The sequence below is a fragment of the Ceratotherium simum genome, chromosome 6, assembly GCF_057802395.1.
Source record: "Ceratotherium simum simum isolate JZ-2026a chromosome 6, ASM5780239v1, whole genome shotgun sequence".
Classification (NCBI taxonomy): Eukaryota; Metazoa; Chordata; class Mammalia; order Perissodactyla; family Rhinocerotidae; genus Ceratotherium; species Ceratotherium simum.
This window is the reverse complement of record NC_141905.1, coordinates 80,987,477-81,008,269: the sequence shown is the minus strand read 5'-3', so window position 1 is coordinate 81,008,269 and position 20,793 is coordinate 80,987,477. Positions and strand designations below refer to the sequence as shown.

Sequence of the window (20,793 nt, the reverse complement as noted above, 5' to 3'; positions counted from 1 at the left end):
CAAACCTTAAAAGATTCTCTGAAGGAAACAAAACCTGAAAAGGAGAAACAGATAAAATGATTTAAAATAATATTTGGGCATTCATATTTCCATTGATGCTAAAATATATCTGAACATGGAATGGAATTTAGAACTCCATGAAAGAGAGTTGGTGTCCAAAGAGGTGATGTCACACAGCCTATCGCGTAATAGGCACAGAAGTCGGAGCTTGACAGTGGCTGCCCATTCTGCCAGCTCTCGTGGAGACTGCACTTCTAAAAGCAAGCTCTTCAAACTTATATTTTAATTACCCCTAACAGGCATAATTAGAATTTTCTTTCTCAAATTAAAGGTTTGAGAAATTCCTGTTAAGATGTACTCTTCTGTAAGGTTTATTTTAATTGTAATTTTTTTGTACTGTCAGCATTCAACCAGCTGTGAAGACTTAGATGATGGTAAGTATGCTTTGGCATTTGGATTGTTTCTTCTTCTCTCCTGGCTCACTTTTCCCCAGTTTCAGGGAGTTAGATTAAACAAATTGCTTATTCCAGACAAATTGGATTTCCTGGGAGGATTTATGAGGAAAAATGGCAATTGTCAGTGGGAGAATTAAAAACTTTTCTTCCTGAAACATATATCACTTACAAAATAGATTTGTATATTCTCAGTATTGTGAAACATAACATTTTTAAAAAGTCATTCTCTTAATCATTCCCATAGGAGATTTTTAGCCTGATGTACAGTGAGGGGTTAATTCTAACACTGAAAGTGAACATATTTCAGGAGGGCTATGTGTTTGGTAGTAAAACCTTTTGCTCAAGTGTGGGCCTGCTTGTTATTTATGGTTTCACATTACTGCATATGAAAGGGAGAAAAAGATTCTTCCCACTTTCTTTCCTTCCTTCTCTCTAGATTTTGCATTTCAGTCCCGTCTCATTCATAAATAAATCCTTTTCTCCATCTCTGGGCCAGCTTAGGATCCTAGGCCTCCCTGGGAAGACTCATTTGTGTTTTATATGCATAAAAATCTGTGGTTTGGGGTTCATTCCTCCTCCGCTAGAGGAAACATATTGAGGATGCTAAGACTCATTTGTGTTTTATATGCATAAAAATCTGTGGTTTGGGGTTCATTCTTCCTCTGCTAGAGGAAACATATTGAGGTTGCTAAGTGACTGTGTGGGGAGGGAAGCTACGTTCACTGCTTGCCTGCACTTCTCTGCCTAGATAAAGCTAAGTCTTCTCAAGTGAACACTATAATTATGTTCTGCATTGGTGGCGGTATCCTGGTGGCCATGCTTGTGCTGATGGGTGTTGTCATCTGTCTTTACTTCAAAGTAGCCAATGCATTGAAGTGAGTGATGTGGGTAAGACTGAGTAACACCCTCCCCACCCCCCTAAAATGGGATTCCTGGGGCTCTCTGCTTGAGCAGGGTCATTCCTTGGCCTGTGGCCACACCCTGAGTGAGGTCAGGAACAGCAGGCGGGTTTGAAAAGGCAAAGGCAGGTGAGTGTAGAATCTTGGCTTCTTCCCCTTCTGGCCTGGGGCTGTGAGCTCATAAGTAGAATGTTCTCAGCTGGCAGCAGTGTGTCAGCACTGCTTTGCTGTCACTTGACTTGGTTGAGTTTACCCTCAGCTGGTTACATCAGGATACTGGCTGGGCCCTCTCTCTGTCCCAGGCACTGCAGACTGAAGACTGCGGGGGAGGCTGTGTATGAGGCTCTGCCTTGTGTTCACTCACAGGACGGGCTGAACTGATCTCTTCTTGCCTGAGTTGGGGAGCTCTCAGGGTGCTCTCTCATTCATTGCCATGGCCTTGGGGACAGTGAGGTGGGCCTATAGGACTATGTGGAAGTCGAGCTGTGTGAAGATCCTGGGGGACACTTCACAAGGGAGTATAGATCAAATAAGAGATAATTAAATTTGGGGGAGAGGAACCTTCAAATATGGGAGAGATTAGTTGTCAGAAGCAGTGATGTTCCCATTCTGGGGAAGTTAAGCCTGTGAGCTAGAAGGTAAATCTCAGGATCTGGGGGACAGCCGACTGTGGCACCTTCTCTGTCATGCTCTGCACTTGGCGAGCCTGCCGCCATCAGCTGGGTGATCACCCTTGCAATTCCCTCTCCCTCATTTGCTGTAACCTGCTTTTATGTTGCTAGCAATGTTAGGAGAGGAAGGGATTGGATAGGATTTAGGACAGGGGCAGAGAGCTTTAATTTCAGGCTGGTGTTATGTGTTTGATTAGCTCCAGCCCTAAACTTCCCAGATACCCCTGACAATTGTAACAAATGGACTGAGAAGAAAAATTCTAATCCCATGCTTGTGTGTGTATGTCTTTTCTCAAGAGCCCCAAAGGTACCTGCTTGTTTGGCCTTAAAAAATAATCCAGCCATGCTCACCCAGGACAAGCTCGCTACAGCCACTGCCATCGCCACTGGGTCTTGTCCCTACCTCCAATGCTGTGACGAATGTAGCTTGTACGCCAACTTTGATTCCCTGCCACCGTGCTGCTGTGACGTAAATGAGGGACTCTGACTTGGGTGGGCACAAATATCTTCATGAGCAATATTTCTTTCTTAGTACAATGTTTTATTATTCAAGTTTTATAGTGTTTACATTATATTATGTACTATAGAACATATTTATGTACCTTTGAATAAAAACAATATTAAAAATAATTTTCTCTGCCTCCAGTATTTTATTGTTGTTAGTTATAAATGTACTTAAATTTGTGTATTACCCACACTGGGACATGGGGCAACTAGCTTATAATATTATATTGCAATATAAGGAGAGTTAGAGTAGAAAATAAAGCATCCAGCATATCCCCAACCCCAAGAAGAAAAATATATGTTGATCTTAGAGTGTTTCCAGTTTCAGACTCAGCTAAACTTCCCAAGATGGAGTAGTTCATTTGGCTCTTCTCCTTCTGAGGGCTTCATCCACTCTCATCCAGCTACTCTTCTGCAGACAGTTATGTTACAGTGCCATGACAGAGAACACTGGTGAATGGCACCCCGGACATAGTGAGAACAGCCAGGTAGGACATCTCTGGGTTTAGGTTACCTGATATGTGTATCAATGGGATTGAGCTCAATTGTATTAAAAGGACATTTAGAAAACCTGAGATTCCTCCTTCTTGGTCACTTTAACACTGATTTTTGCTGACTCAGCTGTCAATGTCTTTAACTGCTATAGGAACCTCCAGCTGAATGCCAAAGCCCAGATTCTCCTGACCTCAGCAATAGGCAGTGGGATGCCCTCGCCACTTATGCTCATCAGCTGCCTTCTTTTCCTGCTCTTTCCCAAGAGCCTTCTGGACCCTTCTACTCACAGACTCCCCATCTGTAACCACAATTTGTACCTTTTCTCATTAACAAAACCCTTGCTTTGTGAGCATCACATGTTGTACTTAGTGTAAAGAATTAACTAGTAACAGGTGGTTACCTATTAAAAGGGCTGAAAAAGGACAACAGGAATAGAGGAAAACAGCTACTACCTCTAGGCAGGGAGTGAACGGTGATAGAACTAGGCATTCAGAAGAGGCCACCTCCTAGCTGAGTGTCAGCAGACTTCAACCCTCTCAGCAGAGGGTTGACTGATAAAGGATTATTCAGCACTTCAGTGGTGGCAAAATTTGCCAGAAGGTGTGGGAGCTGGAGCTGCTCTCACAGAGCAGCCCTTGGAATGGCTGAGAAAATCCCTGGAGGCCAAGCGCTCCCAGCCCCAGTACAGTTTTAGGAGGCAAATTCAAGGCTGCCTCTTCCCTAGAGTCTGCTCTGAGACATTCCAGCTGGAAGTGACCTATCCTTTTTGAGTTCCTGGAGCACTTGCTCCCTCTCCTGGCGTCTACTGCTCTGGCCTCGTTTTAGGTGTTCATGTATGCTTTGATTTTCTCTTGCCACCAGTAAGCTCCGTGTCAGAGCACATCCAATCCCCTCTGAACCCCACCCAGTGGGCGGCATAGTGCTCAACAACCGGAGACTGTTCCATACGTGGGTATAGGGGCACTAGCCGGCGGTGCCCCTTTAAATCATGTGTCCTTGAGGCTTCTTGTCTGGGCTACACGCCAGCACTCATGATGATAACAGTCCTGGGCTTGGCTAAGCCAGCTGTTTTCTTGTGGGAGAGTTAGCACAGAGACCCTCATGATCTGAGAGAACATGGAGGCCCTCTGGGGGGTGCCTCTGGTCTTTGGAATGCAGGTCATACAGGGACAGTCCCCCTTGGCGAGCATGCAGGCTTTGTTCCTCTGCCTACTTAAGCAAGCTTCTCTCAGGGGGTGGTAGTGGGTGCACATTGCCTGTCCAGCCAGCCGCCAGTGGACCTTCTCTGTAAGTAACTCCCCAGTAAACCCCTATGCCTCGTTTGCTGTCTCCGGGTCTTTTTTTCAGTCTCTCAGCAACCTATCCCGCACTGCTCACCCAGCTGGGCGTGTGGTGCCACAGTGGGGAATGCACCTGACATCCAGGCATCACAGGGTCCGTGAGGGAGGCAGGATGGGGCAAGAGCTCTTTAGGACACCCTTCTGGTAGGCAGTAGACAGAGTGTAACACGTGGGCTTTAGAGCCAGATAGACTTGGTTCAAATCCAACTCTGCCTTTCACTAGCTATGTGCTAGCTTGCATAGGTGACAGCGAGGATTAAGTAAGATCAAGTATGCCACCCCCACAGGCCCTGGCACCCTGTGATCTCTTGGTAAATTGCCAGTGACCTGAACCACATTTCTTTGCTGACTGCTAACCTAGGGTTCCCTCCCCACTGCTCATCCTCCTCCCAGAGGAGTGACCATGAAGCTCTCACAGTCAGTGGTGATGGTTCAGGGAGTTGGGAGATCATGTCCATAAGGAGAGAGGGAGAGGGGTGCAGTAAGAGACCCCAAGGGGTGGGAGAGGAGTGGGGAATCTGTGGATACAGCTGAGGATGAGTGGCCCTTAGTAATCAGAAGGGTCCCCACCACATATGCGTGCCCCTTGCTCACTCTCACACTAGGACATCCAGTCCCCACCTGGTACGTTGTGAGCTCCAGAAGTCTCCAAGCTTACAGGAACTGTGTGAAGCTACGCCAGGTACCTTGGTGAGTGTCCAAGCTCCTCATGAGCACAACTTCCCTGTGTCACAGGTGCTGGCCTTGCCTCTGCAGCACTGGTGTGAGGCCAAATACCTGGTCCAGGGACATAACTAGGAATGTATCCCCCTGAGTCACAGTCTAGTACTGTGACCGCCCCAGGAACCCCAATGTCCCAGAACCAAGTAAGGTTTTCTGGACTGCAGGATAGTCAGAATAACATAAAAGGGTTGAGGGCAACCAGGAAGGCTTTCAGTCTAGAAGATCCAGTCTATATCTACCTTTACCTCTACAGAGCTCCTGGGAAGATTCTTTAAAAATTAGTCATCATTTTTCTGTTCAAAAAGTTCCAGTTGAACTTAGAATAAAATCCAAACTCCTCACCTGGCCTGCGGGCCTTCACTGTTTGACCATTACCTGCCCCTCCTTTCCATCCTCACCTCCTACCTCCCTCCCCTTCACTCACATCCGCCACACTGGCCTGCCTTCCCTTATTTTGCAGACGTGCCCAGCTGGTTCCTGCCTCAGGGCCTTTGCACTTGACCATTCTTTTGCCTACAATGCATCCTCCAAGCCCAGATCACACACGAATGCCTCTCTGTGTTTGCTCAAATTTCATCTTCCCAAGATGCCTTTCTTTACACGCTAATAGTGCATTCCCTCCCAAGTAGTCAGTCTCTATCCCATCGCCTTGTTTTATTATGTTTATAGCATCTCTCACTATTTGTAATTTATTTTTGCTTGTTTGTTGTCTGTTTCTCCCACTTAGATAATAAGCTCTGCAAGGGCAAGGACTGGGTTCTCATGTTCAATTCTGTATCTCCAGGCCCTAGAACAGGAGCTAATGAATATTTGTGGAATGAATGAATGAGTGAAAAGAGGGCAGCTCCTCGTGAGCACAACTTCCTGGTGTCACAGGTGCTGGCCTTGCCTCTGCAGCACAGGTCTCACCTTGGACACCGGGCCTCCTTTCTGTCATCTGTAAAATGTAGTGCCTAAGGGAGTTTAATTCACCTGCTTCAGGCTCTCTGGACATAATGGTTTGAAATTCTTGGCAACTGAACCTGGACCTCCACTTTCTCTTTCCTCCCCACCCTGTACCGCTCCACCTGCCTCAGTGTCAGCATCCTGGCAGGCGTCAGACCCAGGGTTTGCCCAGGTGCCCTCTACCCCTGAGCTGATCCTTTGGACCCCTAAAGGCTTTAATTTTTGGAAAAGATCAGTGAAGCTTAAGATGTCAGTGGTGTTAGCCGCTTCATGATCTGAACAAATGAACAGGGCAAAGGCTCAACTCCAAGTCAGTGCCACGAGGAATTACTCAGTGCCTACTACTGTGTGCCAGGTGTTGGAGATCCCCCGTGACAAGCTTTAGCTGGGTACTCTCTGCAAACCTTCCAGGAATCAGTTGAGGAGAGCAAACACTGTTGGGAATTGCTGATGATAAACCAGTCACACAGCTGCTACATTCTCACATAAATCTACTGCTTGCATGGTCCAACTGACACTTTTCCCTGGAGGTCGCCAGGAAGCTTATGAAACCAGATAGTTATGAAACACAGAGAAGTATAAAGCCTGCTAGCCGTTTAGGCTGACCCGCCCCTCACAAAGATGGAGGCTGTGCGAAGGCTCATCCCTTTGGCCCTTCTCATTGTGCCGTTTCTGGCCGAGTTGAATTCGACTGAGCCTGAAGGTAAGAAAATTGAACCAGGTTTTACAATCAAAATAGAGGAGACCTCCTTTCAAGAGGACTCTGCCAAAGGTTTTTAAAGTTTTAATATTTGCCATTGGCCATAAGACAGAAAATATTTACTCATATGTTCTTGATGGGATTTTGAATCAGTACTAAGTTTCTTCAGGCCCATAGGACAATGTACACAAAACATAAAAGCACAAAGAATTTTACCACGTAATTTCACTACTAAGAATTAACATTTAGGAAATGATCATAAAAGTACACAAAGGTGTATGTACTATGCATTTACACAATTATAAAAGGCAAAGTAGGGGGCCGGCCCAGTGGCGCAAGCGGTTAAGTGCGTGCACTCTGCTGCGGCGGCCTGGGGTTCGCCGGTTTGGATCCTGGGCGTGCACCGATGCACCGTTTGTCAAGCCATGCTGTGGCGGCGTCCCATATAAAATAGAGGAAGATGGGCACAGATGTTAGCTCAAGGCCAGTCTTCCTCAGCAAAAAGAAGAGGATTGTCAGATGTTAGCTCAGGGCTGATCTTCCTCACACAAAGAAAAGCAAAGTAAATTTCCATCATTTCCTGTAAGTTATAGTAAATCCATACAAAGGAGTACTCTTCGGCAACTTAAAAATAAGACTGATCTATAAGAAAGGCACCCAGGATCTATTTTAAGAGAAAAAACACTACCTGAAATTTGTACAATATGATGGTGTTTATGTTTAAAACATATACATTTGAGCACTTGAAAAATCTGTAAGTAGAAGAGGAAAGGAAAGGGTCTGGAAGTGTTTACAAGAAGTGTTTAATGATGATTGTTTCTGGGTGGATGGGATTATAATTTTCCTTAATTGTCTTTGCTTTCTGATTTTTTTTTACTAATAAACATAATAGTTATTGTTAGGGAAAAATAAATAAAAGACTATTGTTATAAGGACACCACTCATCAGTCACGGATAAAAAAGAAAATGAAAAGCTCTGTTTCTAGGTGGAGTTTTTAACCACGAGTCGGGTTCCATTATGAATTATTTGATTTCTTTGTTCACATTCAATCCGAGTCTCTGCTGCTGCTGCACCTCCTCTTCCTCCTCCTCTTCTTTAGTAAGAGCTTTATTGAGACATAATTCACATACCATAAAATCCACCCTTCTAAAATGTACAATTTAGTGGTTTTTAGTGTATACACAGCAGTGTGCAACCATCACCACTATCTAATTTGAGAATATTTTCATCACCCTAAAAAGAAACTCTGTACCCATTAGCAGTTACTATCCATTTCCTTCAATGCCCCTAGCTCAAGGCAACCACTAATCTACTTTCTGTCTCTATAGATTTACCTATTCTGGACATTTCATATAAATGAAATCATACCATATGTGGTCTTTCACTCAGCATAATGTTTCCAAGGTTCATCTATGCTGTACCATGTATTGTACGTCATTCCTTTTTGTTGCTGAATAATATTCCATTATATGGATATACCGTATTTTATTTATTTATTCATCAGTTGATAGACATTTGGGTTGTTTCCACCTTTTGGTTAACTAGCGCTGCTATGGACGTTAGTGTACAAGTTTTTGTGTGGAGATATGTTTTCATTTCTTTTGGGGATATGCCTAGAAGAGGAATTTCTGGGTTATGGTAACTCTATGTTTAATCTTTTGAGGAATTGCCAGACTGTTTTCCCAGAAGCTGTCCCATTTTACATTCCCATGAGCAGTGTAGGAGGGTTCCAATTTCTCCACATCCTTGATAATGCTTGTTATTTTCTGTTTTTGATTCTAGTTTTTGTTCCACATCCTAATTGGTGTGAAGTGGTATCTCATTGTGGTTTTGATTTGCATTCCCCTGATGACTAATGATGTTGAGTATCTCTTCATGTGTTTATTAGCCATTTATGTCTTCTTTGGAGAAATGTCTATTTTGGTCCTTTGTCCATTTTTAATTGGGTTATTTGTCTTTTAATTATTGAGTCATAAGAGTTCTTTATATATTCTAGATATAAAGCTTCTTTTTAGTTTTTATTTTTTTATTTTTATTTTTTTTATAATTTTTATTTATTTATTTATTTTTCCCCCAAAGCCCCAGTAGATAGTTGCATGTCATAGCTGCATATCCCTCCAGCCGCTGTACGTGGGACGCCGCCTCAGCATGGCCGGAGACGCGGTGCATCAGTGTGCGCCTGAGATCCGAGCCCGGGCCGCCAGCAGCAGAGCGCGCACTTAACCACTAAGCCACGGGGCCGGCCCCTAAAGCCTCTTTTTAAAACCATCTTTCTTCAGGCCTGAATATGTTGTTTACTCTTTTATGTACCATATGTAGAGAAATCGTAAATTGTACTTTCTCCCCAAGGGCTCTAAGAAGGAGAAATCAATTGCTGGTGGCTTACTTTGGAGTGAGCTAAATACCACTCACACTTACCTGCGTGTCACACTTACCTGTATGGATATTACACGTGGGAGGTAGATTCCCAATCCCTGGAGGAGGAGGGCAGGGGCTGCCGACTTTCCTCAGTGCCAACTGTGGTCTCCACCAGGCACATCAAGCTGCAGTGCCAGCCTGGGGGGCTCCAACGTGGCAGAGACCCACAGAGCCCTGATCGTACAGCTCAATCCCAGTGAGGACTGCACCTGGACACTAGAAAGACCAGAAAACAAAAGCATCAGAATCATCTTTTCGAGCTTGCAGTAAGTAGAGGCTTCCGTTCCTAATGATGGTAGTCGAACTCTTTGGCCACACTAGGGAGCGTCTGTGGAAAGAAGTCAGCTGCTCCTAGAGGTAGTGGTAACCCCCATGACCACGGTGATGATGATAATGGCTGAAAGTCACTGACTGATGACTGTGCTCCTGGCGCTCGTCACAGAAGTCCTGCGAGGTCAGTACAAATACTAGAGGCACAGGGAGGTTGAGAACTTGTCTGAGGTCATACAGCTAGTAAGTAGAATGACCAGAGTTAGTACCCAGACTGTCTAGTTTCAGATTATAGGTGCTAAAACACTAAACTCATGGTTCCAAACTTTGCTGTGCTTTAGAAGAAACAGGGGAGCTTTCGCAAACTCAGATTCCCAGGCTGTACCCCATATAATTAGCTCAAAATCCTGGGGTGGGACCCAGGCATCAGTGTTTTTTTTTTTTTTTATTTTAAACTTTGTAGTTTGACATAAATATACACTCACAAGAATTTTTTATAAGTGCCCAGGTGATGGCAGAATGAGGCAAGGTGAGAACAGGACGTCGCAGTATAAGATTCTCTCAGGGCTTCATGAGAACAGCCCAGTTCATTCTCTCAACAGCCCTCTGGGGTAGATGCAATCTAATCCTCATTCAATGGATAAGAAAGTCCGGAGAAGTCACTTAACATGCCCAAAGTCACACACTAATAAAAGTGGGAGAAGAATTGAATCCAAGCAACCTGGCTCAGAGCCTGTGCTCTTACCCTATCCCCGTGGTTCTAAAACTGGAGAGAGTAGCAGCAACGCCTGGAGGGTTTTTTAAAAGCAAGGTTGCTGGGCCCCAGCCCCAGATTCTCTGAATCAGATGGGGTAGGTTGGGCCTGAGAATTTACATAGGTAATGAGTTCCCAGGTGTTTCTGATGCTACTGGTAGAGGTGCCACACTATGAGAGTCATGGCCCTAGACCACTGAAGTTGGAATTGATTTCCCTCAGAGAAACAAGAGAGAAGGGGGATGTCTAAATTTCCTGGAATGGTAGGGCTATTAAGAAACATATACACTATTCTTGCTGTGTAAGAACAGAGGAGAGGAGAGAACAGAGCATGGGAAGAGTGAGGGAAGAGGAAATTAACATTTCACGTTTACTGGACACCTCCTGTGTGCCAGGCCTATGCCAGGTGCTTCAAGTGCAGAATGTTATAAACCTCATGGCATAGTATGAAGTAGGCTGTAATATCCCCACTTTACAGACCAGAAAACTGAAATCAAGAAAAGTAAAATCACTCATCCAAAGTACACAGCAGGAAGTGACTAAGATGGAAGGAGAATTCAGGTTTGTCTTCCCTTGTGTTTTTTCCTCTAAGTCATCTTGGAAATACGTCCTCTGGAGCATTTGGAGAGACAATGTCAGAATCGGCAGAAAACAATAATCCTGGGCTGCCCTGTCCAATGCAGGGCATGAGACTGTCCTTAAGAATGAGGAAGTGTGATGTGAGGAAAGGAAGGGGCAACTAGGAAGATGCCAAAGAGCTTTATCTTGAGAGAGGTGGCCATGGAAGAAGAATTGCTTCACCTTTCCACAGGCTTGGATTTCAACTGTCAAAGGGGATCCGTTCTAAATAAGAAGTTCCCACACCAAACAGTCACATGGGTTTGGGGAACAGGAGAGATGGAAGCAGGGAGAAGATGGGTTCCAGCCCCATCTTCCTCACTTACTTGTTGTAAGATGTCGGCAAAACAGTTCAGTTCCCTGAGTCATTTAAGACTGCTAGTATATGGTTTGATGTTGGGGGAGGTGGGGGGGGTTGGTCTTGGAGTGGTTGAGATGAACACAGATGTGCCACTGTTTTGTAAAGTGGGATGCCAATGTCAACAAACTCTGCAAAACCCCCTTTGCTGGAGGCTCGTCTCTAACCACAGGTGTGTTCTGTTCACAGGCTTGATCCAGATGGACGTTGTGAAAGTGAAAACATTAAAGTTTTTGATGGGAACTCTACTAAGGGGTCTCTGCTAGGGAAAGTCTGCAGTAAAAATGACTACGTTCCTGTATTTGAATCATCATTCGATACATTGACGGTTCAAATAGTCACCGACGCTGCAAGAATTCAAAGAAGTGTTTTCATTTTCTACTACTACTTCTCTTCTGACACCTGTAAGTTCTCATTTACACATTGTATGCACACGCCACCTGCAAGCACAAAAGGTTACACACTCTCCTGCCTGGGTTGTTGTAACCTTGAGTCTGAGTCTATTCCCTCAGAGACTTCTCTACTTGTGAGAGCAGTGGTTCTCTAACTTGTGTGCATAAGAATCACCTGGAAAGCTTATGGAATCACAGATTTCTGGGCCCCACCACAGAGATTCTGATTCATTGGTTCTGGGGTGGAGCCCATGAGTATGCCTTTCTAACCAGCTCCCAGGTGAAGCAGAGGGATGGGGCTGATCAGATGACTACCTGTTGAGGTGTACTGTGTTAGACACCAAGGCAGACTCTCAAAGCTCAGCCTGTTTAGTAATAACTCTGAGATCTTTTGAAATGCCTGTTCAGGGATCACTCCTCCATCTGGTCTGATTCATTAGGGGAACACATGCTGAGAATCTCTGACCTCACATCCGAATCTAAGACTATCAGACAGTCAACAGTTACAATTACATGGTTCTGTATTCACAGCACCTAAATTCCATTCCAGCCCAAAGCAGAATGCCAAGAAATTCTGTGAGTTCACGAGTAAAGCTCCACTCTGGTTTGCTTTCCGAGACCCAGAGCTGATCATATCACTCTCCTGCTTAAACCACTGATTCCTTGGTGCTAACAAATCTGTGGAGTGCAGCAGTCAAGGTTTTCCCAAGCCAGACCCAGGGCACCCCTTCAAGCCTGATCTATAGCCACTACCTGACATGTAGCCTCGGCTTTAGCCAATCTAAACCATTTTACCTCCCCCTAAAAAGAGCCTTCAGTGTTGTTTCTTCATGCTACATTTGTCCAGTTGCTTGCTTACCTACTGGGGAAGGGAGGGACCAAGGATGGGGCCAAACTCATGAAGGCTGCATTTGAGGTGAGTTTGAACAATAGAGTGACTAGAGTAGGGAGAGGTGGGAATCAGTGGAGGAGGACTCATGTCAGCTGGAACCAACAGTCCAAGGAGACACAGGAAGAAAAGGACAGGCTGGAATAGCAGGTCACATGGTAGTAGCTGATGAGGCTGGAAAGCTAGGCTGGGGCTAAGTGGGGAAGAGCCCTCAATGCTAGTTCTCAGAGTGTGACTTTTCTTTCTATGGCTCAGTCCAGGTAATGGAGGGTCTCTACAGCTGGGATGGATCTTATAGCAAGACTTTAATATTATCCATTTGGCAGCAGTATAAAGATTCACTCTCTGCCCTGCACCAATGGGCAGAAAATCCAGTGATAGAGAAGGATGAAAACCTCGGTATGCTGCCAGTTCAAAAGATGGAGATGGAATAAAACTCAGGGGAGACTTACTAAGCTTCTTCCACAACACAGAAATTAAAAGAAGCCTTTATCTTGATTTACACTCTTTGTCACCCTCATCCCTTTCAGCTATTCCGAACTGTGGGGGTTATCTGGACACATTGGAAGGTTCCTTCACCAGCCCCAATTACCCAAAACCACATCCTGAGCTGGCCTATTGTGTGTGGCACATTCAAGTGGAGAAAGGTTACAAGATAAAATTAAACTTCAAAGAGATTTTGTAAGTATTGTGGTCCATTTCTCCTGTTGGAAAAAATGCAGTGAGCCCACCTAGCACATGGGGGTCCTGGGGAAGAGGAATTATCACATGAACCCCCTCAATTCTTTTCAAAGAATTTATTTATAAAGAAAGCACTAATACTATTGCATTGAACTAAGTTGTCGATTTTTCTGAACATTCTGATGTCATGTCAGGGATTGATAAAGCCCCAGGTTTGTCATCATAAACCTGAGATAGATAGCACTGTAAGGAAAAACCCTTAATCACTTAAGAATGGGATTGTTGGGTTATAGAAAATAGAATTGAATTGGTTTGAAAAGCTTTTCTACCAGAAGCCCTGCATCTCTAGCCTAGAAGTGGACGAGCACTGCAGATTTGATTTTGTTGCTGTCTATGACGGCTCCTCCACCACCTCTGGCCTGATTGCACAAGTGTGTGGCCTTGTGAAGCCCACCTTCGAATCCTCATCAGACTCGTTGACTGTCGTGCTGTCTACGGATTACGCCAACTCCTACCGGGGCTTTTCTGCTTCCTACACTTCGATTTATATGGAAAATGTCAACACTAGTAAGTCATATTTTACATTCCTTAGCTATTTTGAGATCTCTGAAGATTGTGTACATGGAAAATGCTCCTTGATTCTTAGCTGTCTCTGGCTATCCCTATTTGATACTTTGAGAATTAGTTGTGTGCATTGCTTAATACAAGAGGAAATTAATGATTTTATTAACCTGAAAAAGATTTCTGCAGAAAATATGGGCTGTTTCCCTTGATGCCTTCTGCAAAGACACAATTAAAAATATTTGATTTACAGATTCTAGCCACAAACAAGGTCACACAGTGAACATTGTAAAAGGCAGATCAACCGCTCTGTTATCTCAGAGTTCTGATTATGGTTTCGGGCAAAACGGGTTTTGAGTTTTTATATATTCTTCTGTACACATAACTTTTCAAAATTCAAAGTTCCTAGCTGACATAAACATGATCATATTTTTTTTTCTTTGGACAGCATCTTTAACTTGCTCCTCTGACAGGATGAGAGTTATTATAAATAAATCCTACCTGGAATCACTTAAATACAATGAGAGTAACTTACAACTAAATGACCCAACTTGCAGACCAAAAGTATCAAATGTGGTGGATTTTTCTATCCCTCTTGATGGATGTGGTACAATCAAAAAGGTAAAGTGAAACACCAATAGCTTGGTTTTGTCGAATGCCAAAAGCATGTTGGGTAATGCTGACACTGTAATACTTGCTGGCTGCTTTAACGTACAACTCCCAGATCTTAGTGGCTTAACACTTGGTAGACATATGTGGACATATAATTGCACACACTCATTTATACACAAATGCCAAATTAATGCATTCATTTTCAGGGTAACTAGAGGGTGGTTATCTTTTCTAAAAGGTAAAGAACTCTGAAAATTCACTGGAGAGAGTTTGAACATCTATATGCTGTGGGTTTAACAGCCTACCAGTAATTCTTGTATAGAAAATGTTTACATTTCATATTTAGCAAAAATCTAGCTGCATTTTTATGATCTTCTTCTTTCCCCTGTAAAGACAGAAGGTAAAAACATTATCCTTATTTTAAACATGAAGGACATAAGTTTGTGATTTGTTTTACATTTTCTAGAACTTCAATTCAACATCTCAAACATTTTCAGCCTGCGGGGTCCTTGAGAGTACATACCCTAAATTTTTCAATCAGATCGTTAAACAACCACCTAATTGAAAAGAATGGAGGCTACACTCCATTCTTTAGGATAGAAGGAAATCAATAAGGATAGAAGGAAATCATTATTTTTTTGCCCAAAATGAACACCTGGCTATTACCTTGTGAATCCCTAGGCAAGGCAGCCTGGGGAGAACCTACTGCAGGACCTCTGTCTGTGTGCACTTCGGAAACCGCCCAGTTAGCCATACTACCTTAGTGCTACTTATGGAAGGCTATATGGTATAGAGTCTCAAGACTTTATAGGGCTAGAAAATTGCATTCAAAGTTGTTTTTAATGTAACTGAAAAAAATTCTGTCCAAGTTTATCTTCAAGTCTTTCTAATCCAAACTGAATCTCTCATCTCACATTTTCCTTGCTACCCATAATGTGTTTCTTAAATAAAACACATTTAAGGTTTATAGTATTCTGACATGAAAGCTGTTACTTGTGATTTAAGAAACTTGTGTCTCTGCCTGCAAATGTTATTCACATCTATGCTAGAAAATATTGCTGGGCTTAAAATACAACATTTGAATTCCATCTTGCTCTGCAGGTAGAAGGTCCTTCAATTACTTACACGAATAGAATCACCTCTATTCCATCCCTAACTTCTGAATTGATCACCCGTAAGAAACATCTCCAGATTGTTGTGAAGTGTGAAATGGAATATAATTCTACTGTGGAGATAATGTACATAACAGAAGATGACATAATACAAAATCAAAATGTGCTGGGCAGATATAACACAAGCATGGCTCTTTATGAATCCAATTCATTTGAAAAGCCTATACTGGAGTCACCATACTATGTGGATTTGAACCAAACTCTTTTTGTTCAAGTCAGTCTACACACCTCAGATCCAAATTTGGTGGTGTTTCTTGATACCTGTATCACCTCTCCCACGTCTGACTTTGCATCTCCAACCTATGACCTGGTCAAGAATGGGTATGTACTGATGGTTGATATTCTTTCTGAGGATTGATATTGACTTTAATGAAGTAATATTTTATGTGTGTGCATATATAATTAAAATATATATAATTTTTATAGTACTACTATGGAGTTTAATAAATTTATTTTAATCATTTTATAAAACGGTTATTGTGTACTAGTTACAAATAATTTCAGTTAAAACATTTCTATAGCTACAATCCATATCCACTACAATTTTAAGTGCATTTACAAAATATTTTCTCGTAGAAACAAATTTATTTTTGTCAAGAAGGCTTTATTTTCTTTTTGCTTTTTTCACATTTTGGTTATTTTCAACAGAAACCTAGAAGATTATTTCTTGCGTTCCAGCTTTAGAACATAAACATAACGTAGTCAGTAAAGTATATGTGGCATTCTTTAGGAAAGAAAAGAGAAAGTTCCTTTTTGAAATGAAAGGTTTCCTTTTTTTCTATAAGCTGATGGACTTTAACTACATCCACCCTAGTGACACATTCACAGCAAGTATGTAAAGTAAGGTGTTTGATTCTGATATATCAGAATTGATTTTCTAATTTATTCATATGGTCTAGGAATTTTAGAGCTGGAGAAAACTTTATCTCACCCAAGAATCAGATCTATAGTCTTAGCTCACTGTAGTCTAAGCTCAAGACATTGTGTTTCTAGAGAGATTTTTGGATCCACAAATTAGACAGTTCAAAGAAAACTTTGTATCATCTCTTTTTGCTATTGAAAAGACTGAACTTCCGTAAATTTCTAAATGTATCATAAATTCTGTTCCAGATGTACTCGAGATGAGACTTGTGAGGTATATCCCTTATCTAGACACTATGCAAGATTCCAGTTTAATGCCTTTAAATTTTTGAGAACTCTGAGCTCCGTGTATCTACAGTGTGAGGTTTTGATATGTGATAGTAGCGACCAACAGTCTCGCTGCCAACAAGGCTGTGTCTCTAGAAGGAAGCGAGACATTTCTTCATACAAATGGAAGGCTAATTCCATCGTAGGACCCATTCGTCTGAAAAGGGATCGAAGTGCAAGTGGAAATTCAGGTAAGAAAAAAGCTATTTCAATATATAAGAACACCTTATGGCTCATAAAATGCTGCTCAAATGTAGTCCTTCTTCAGCGTGTACAGTTTATAGATTTATGATAGTTTTAACAAAGCTCTAAATAAGTCATGAGTTTTAGGCATGCAAGATTAATTTTTATTTCTCTTAGTTGATAATATGTAAACCACGTACAGTTTAAGCACATTATACTCTGATAATTCACCATTATTCACATGGCTTTTGAGTATAAATATAAATATAATGTTGTCATTTCTATAAACAACAGTTTCCTTAGCTTCCTAACTCCTTATTATAGGCACCATGGCAGATAACTGAGTCAAAAATAATGTATTTTAACTCCTAAATGAGTAAAATAAGATGAACCAGCATCCCACACAATCACCTATTTGGAAAAAAGCTATTTTTTTAAAACAGAAAAAATATATTTTCAAGACAGCCCTGCTTCTTTTTAAAGGATTGAAACCTGAGCTCTGCCAGGTTGTGTGGGAAAGAGGCAATAGTAAATACTCAAGGATAATCCATAATTAAATGGTTTAGGATAAGCCAGAATTTATCTTATGAGAAAATGATTCTGGCATAAAAAGAATTGTATGATCTCTATATTATTATTTGAACGAACTATGAAGGAGTTTGATTTTCATTTGTAGCAAAATATTTCTATGACAAAAACAAAAGAGCACAAACAAACAAAAATTAAATTCATTAATTTTATAAACACACTCACTAAAAAGACTGCATCTATGGATATTAGTTTGAAATTAGTTGAAAATTCGTGAATGAAAGTTATTATAGAAGTATCACACATATTAGAAAAGTATCCTTTTCCTATTTCAAGAGAAGAAACTACTTTTTTGCTCTATTAATCAAATATATTTTGCAACTATGGGAAATAGAGACCATTAATAAATGAACCTGCATTTCCATTTGACTATTATGCTTGAATTTCACAAGTTTTTCCACCTTATGTCAGGGAACCAAATTAAGTTGACTATTTAAGCAAACAAATGTAAGGGTATCTTGTCTTTGAAATTAAATATAAACATAAGCTAAATCAAATATTTGGTAACAGTTCCTGTATGTTGTGTTGGCATTATATATTATACAGTCATTGATATATAAGATTCATAGGTCACGTAGAGATATAAATTTATGCAATTTTCTAATGCCAAGTAATACTTTTCTTTAAATGATTTTTATCTTGTTTCCATTTATAGGACTTCGGTATCAAATACATCAAGAAGAAACTCAGAATCAACCTTTCAACAGCCTGTATCTATGTTCATTCATGGTCCTTGCTCTGAATGTTGTGATTGTGGCTACAGTCATAGCAAGGCATTTTGTGCATCAGAGAACAGACTACAAATACCAGAAGCTGAGGAACTATTAAATTAAGGGTTCAGCCTTAAGTGAGACACGTTTCTCCTGAGTGCCGGAGGAATGCCACCTAATGGCTATATGCATTTTGAATAAAGTAGGGAGCATCACATCAAAGTGATGTACAGGTCCTCATGTCATTGTGGTCAGAGTGTGTTTCCTTGCAGGACAACTGAAATGAACAGACATTACGTAAGTTAGCTCTCATGTTAAACAACTAAAGCCACCAAAATATTAAATGAATTAAAAACATCCTTTTTCATACACACAAAACATTTTAAGTAAACATTAGGTTAAAAGTAAAAGGTTATTTTTACTTAAGAAAAGCAGTCTTCAGCATTAGATGTATTCATTTTCTAGATGGAAATATGCTGCCCTTTGAAACATAAACAATAGTTATAATTTCTGAAACTAAATTGTGACAGAGGGAACTGAAATCTCCTTGATTCATATGCCTTACTGCTTTAACGCAGAGTCTCAGCATTTCACACCTTCAACATCTCAGAAAAGGGCTTTGGAAAGAGGACCCTGACTATAAAAGGAGAGACTTCTGTGTAGTTTCTGGGTTAATGAGATAAATAACATTTCTCCTCCCACTTACCATTCAAACAAGCCAAAAGTAATAGTCCTAACAAGGATTAGTCAGTTCTGATTTACACTTTCCTAGCTACTGTGGCTGAGGAAATATTGTTAAAGACCCCAGTGTGAACTCATTTGACACGTGCCACACATCACATCAAATTCTTTATCTTAGATGAACAGTACAACTCTACCTTGTCACCTAACGAGGTGGTCTCAGGCTCTAATATGCATCCAGACAGGCAGCCATCTTCCTGAAGGCCCAAGGTGTTCTCCACTTGTGTCCACAGGTACTGAGTATACAGCAGGCTGAGGGGAGACGTGGATATGGCAGAGTCTCTGCCTTCACGGAACAAGTCCTTAGGGGCCTGATCGATTCCCAACTACAAATCAAAACAGACCTGCCCCATTTTTTTTTTAATATTTCCATGTAGATCTTCCAAATACAGTACTTCCCCAACCAGCCGTGCATTTGAGTCTCCTCTGCCTTCCTCCATCTGTAAACCTAAATGGAACTACTGACAAGTTCTTTTCTAACCTAATGTGAAAACATTTAAGAACTCTATTAGAATGCGCAAATCAAATGAAGTACTTAAAAACTGTCTGGTCATCAGCCCTTCAGCCGTCCCTCTGTCAGGAACTGACTGAACGTCCACTGGTGGCCATGCAAGGGGATTATTCAGAGGCACATCAGGCATAATAGTGTAATACTAAGAAAACTGTCAAATATTTACTCACTAGAAAGGGTAAAATCATATCACCATGAATCAAAAAACCCTTTGTAGTGGAGCTATTGAGCTATACCAATACATTTTCAGTAGATAATAATACGTGGTATCAGTAAGCTGCTTTTTCTTGGGAAAAACTACAGTGAAGTGATTAAAGGACCTGGATCTGGGGGCCGGCCTGGTGGCATAGTGGTTAAGTTCGCGCGCTCTGCTTTGGCAGCCCGGGGCTCGCAGGTTTGGATCCCCGGCGCGAACCAATGCACCGCTGCTGTGGTGGCTCCCATATAAAGTGGAGGAAGATGGGCATGGATGTTGGCCCAGGGCCAATCTTCCTCAGGGGGAAAAAAGGAGAATTGGCATCGGATGTTAGCTCAGGGCTGATCTTCCTCACAAAAAACAAAAAAACAATCCTGGATCTGGAGTTAGTGGCCTGGATTTTAGTTCCTCCAACTTACCTGGTGGATTACCTTGGCCAGGTCACCTTCAGCCTTGATCTCCACAATTTAAAATAGGGATGGTAACATCTGCCAACCCCCTGGGAGTATTGTGAGGATTAAATGAGAAAATGAGTTACAGTCAAGGGCTATCTGTGTTCCGCTTACCGCCAATGATGAGTCCTCATGGCCAGCCCCCGAGTCCCATTTTGGAGTCTGCTTCCTCAGACCACACCTGGTCCTGACTATCAAGAGGTGGGTTCCTGGGAAACAAGCTCTGGCATAGAGGTTTGTGAGGGAAGATTCCTGGGGAGTGCACTCAAGATCAACCCCTGTGTGGAGTGAGGGAAGCAGGACTGGGCAAGGGGAGTCGGTGAACTATGGAGCAGCTATAGTAAAAGGCCCAGCCAATCCCTGGGGAGTCCTAGGCTGGGCTGGCCCTTCAGAGATGGCCCACATTGAAGCATGGTGCTCAGATGTTTATGTGTTCTATTGACCAGCCATTGGATAAAGGCTGTGAACTTGGACAGGGCAGCTGTCTTGAGCTGAGGGAAATTCTGGGGAAGTAGTGGAGCTGAGAGCCAACACTCTCAGCAGCTTGAAGAATGAGTGACTCCATCTGAGGGAGACCTGGGTGTCACATCAGATGCTCTTAAAAGAGTAAGATTTTCAGAATGTCTCGCAAAGTAAAGTCTAACTCTGCTATATTCAAGAGACCTGCTTAACAAAGTGTTTGAGGAAGACTAAAAGCAAAGGATGGACAGTGGAATAGCAGCATGTGCAGTCGAGATGCCAAGGGCCACCTCATTACTGCTGAGCA

The 20,793-nt window shown here is 42.2% G+C and overlaps 2 protein-coding genes across 2 annotated transcripts; both read left to right on the top strand.

The window, feature by feature from the left end:
• The first annotated feature begins 253 nt into the window (after positions 1-253).
• LOC101406232 (protein FAM24B) lies at positions 254-2,622 on the top strand. Its single transcript, XM_004438901.3, has 3 exons — positions 254-434; positions 1,204-1,330; positions 2,323-2,622. Exons 1-3 carry the CDS (start codon positions 353-355, stop codon positions 2,510-2,512), a joined length of 399 nt encoding a protein of 132 aa, XP_004438958.2. The 5' UTR covers positions 254-352; the 3' UTR covers positions 2,513-2,622.
• Positions 2,623-6,653: 4,031 nt separating this feature from the next.
• Positions 6,654-18,429, top strand: CUZD1 (CUB and zona pellucida like domains 1). Its single transcript, XM_087433021.1, has 9 exons — positions 6,654-6,735; positions 9,267-9,417; positions 11,341-11,555; positions 12,963-13,113; positions 13,463-13,680; positions 14,123-14,295; positions 15,388-15,779; positions 16,569-16,837; positions 18,073-18,429. Exons 1-9 carry the CDS (start codon positions 6,654-6,656, stop codon positions 18,243-18,245), a joined length of 1,824 nt encoding a protein of 607 aa, XP_087289147.1. The 3' UTR covers positions 18,246-18,429.
• The last annotated feature ends 2,364 nt before the right edge of the window (positions 18,430-20,793 follow it).

What these genes read in the sequence shown, in the direction of transcription:
- LOC101406232 (XM_004438901.3), top strand. Translation starts at nt 353, where the DNA reads ATGTACTCTTCTGTAAGGTTTATTTTAATTGTAATTTTTTTGTACTGT. An exon ending in CTGTGAAGACTTAGATGATG is followed by an intron (nt 435 to 1,203) that starts GTAAGTATGCTT and finishes TTCTCTGCCTAG; the next exon opens with ATAAAGCTAAGTCTTCTCAA. An exon ending in AAAGTAGCCAATGCATTGAA is followed by an intron (nt 1,331 to 2,322) that starts GTGAGTGATGTG and finishes TCTTTTCTCAAG; the next exon opens with AGCCCCAAAGGTACCTGCTT.
- CUZD1 (XM_087433021.1), top strand. Translation starts at nt 6,654, where the DNA reads ATGGAGGCTGTGCGAAGGCTCATCCCTTTGGCCCTTCTCATTGTGCCG. An exon ending in GAATTCGACTGAGCCTGAAG is followed by an intron (nt 6,736 to 9,266) that starts GTAAGAAAATTG and finishes GGTCTCCACCAG; the next exon opens with GCACATCAAGCTGCAGTGCC. An exon ending in TATGACCTGGTCAAGAATGG is followed by an intron (nt 15,780 to 16,568) that starts GTATGTACTGAT and finishes ATTCTGTTCCAG; the next exon opens with ATGTACTCGAGATGAGACTT.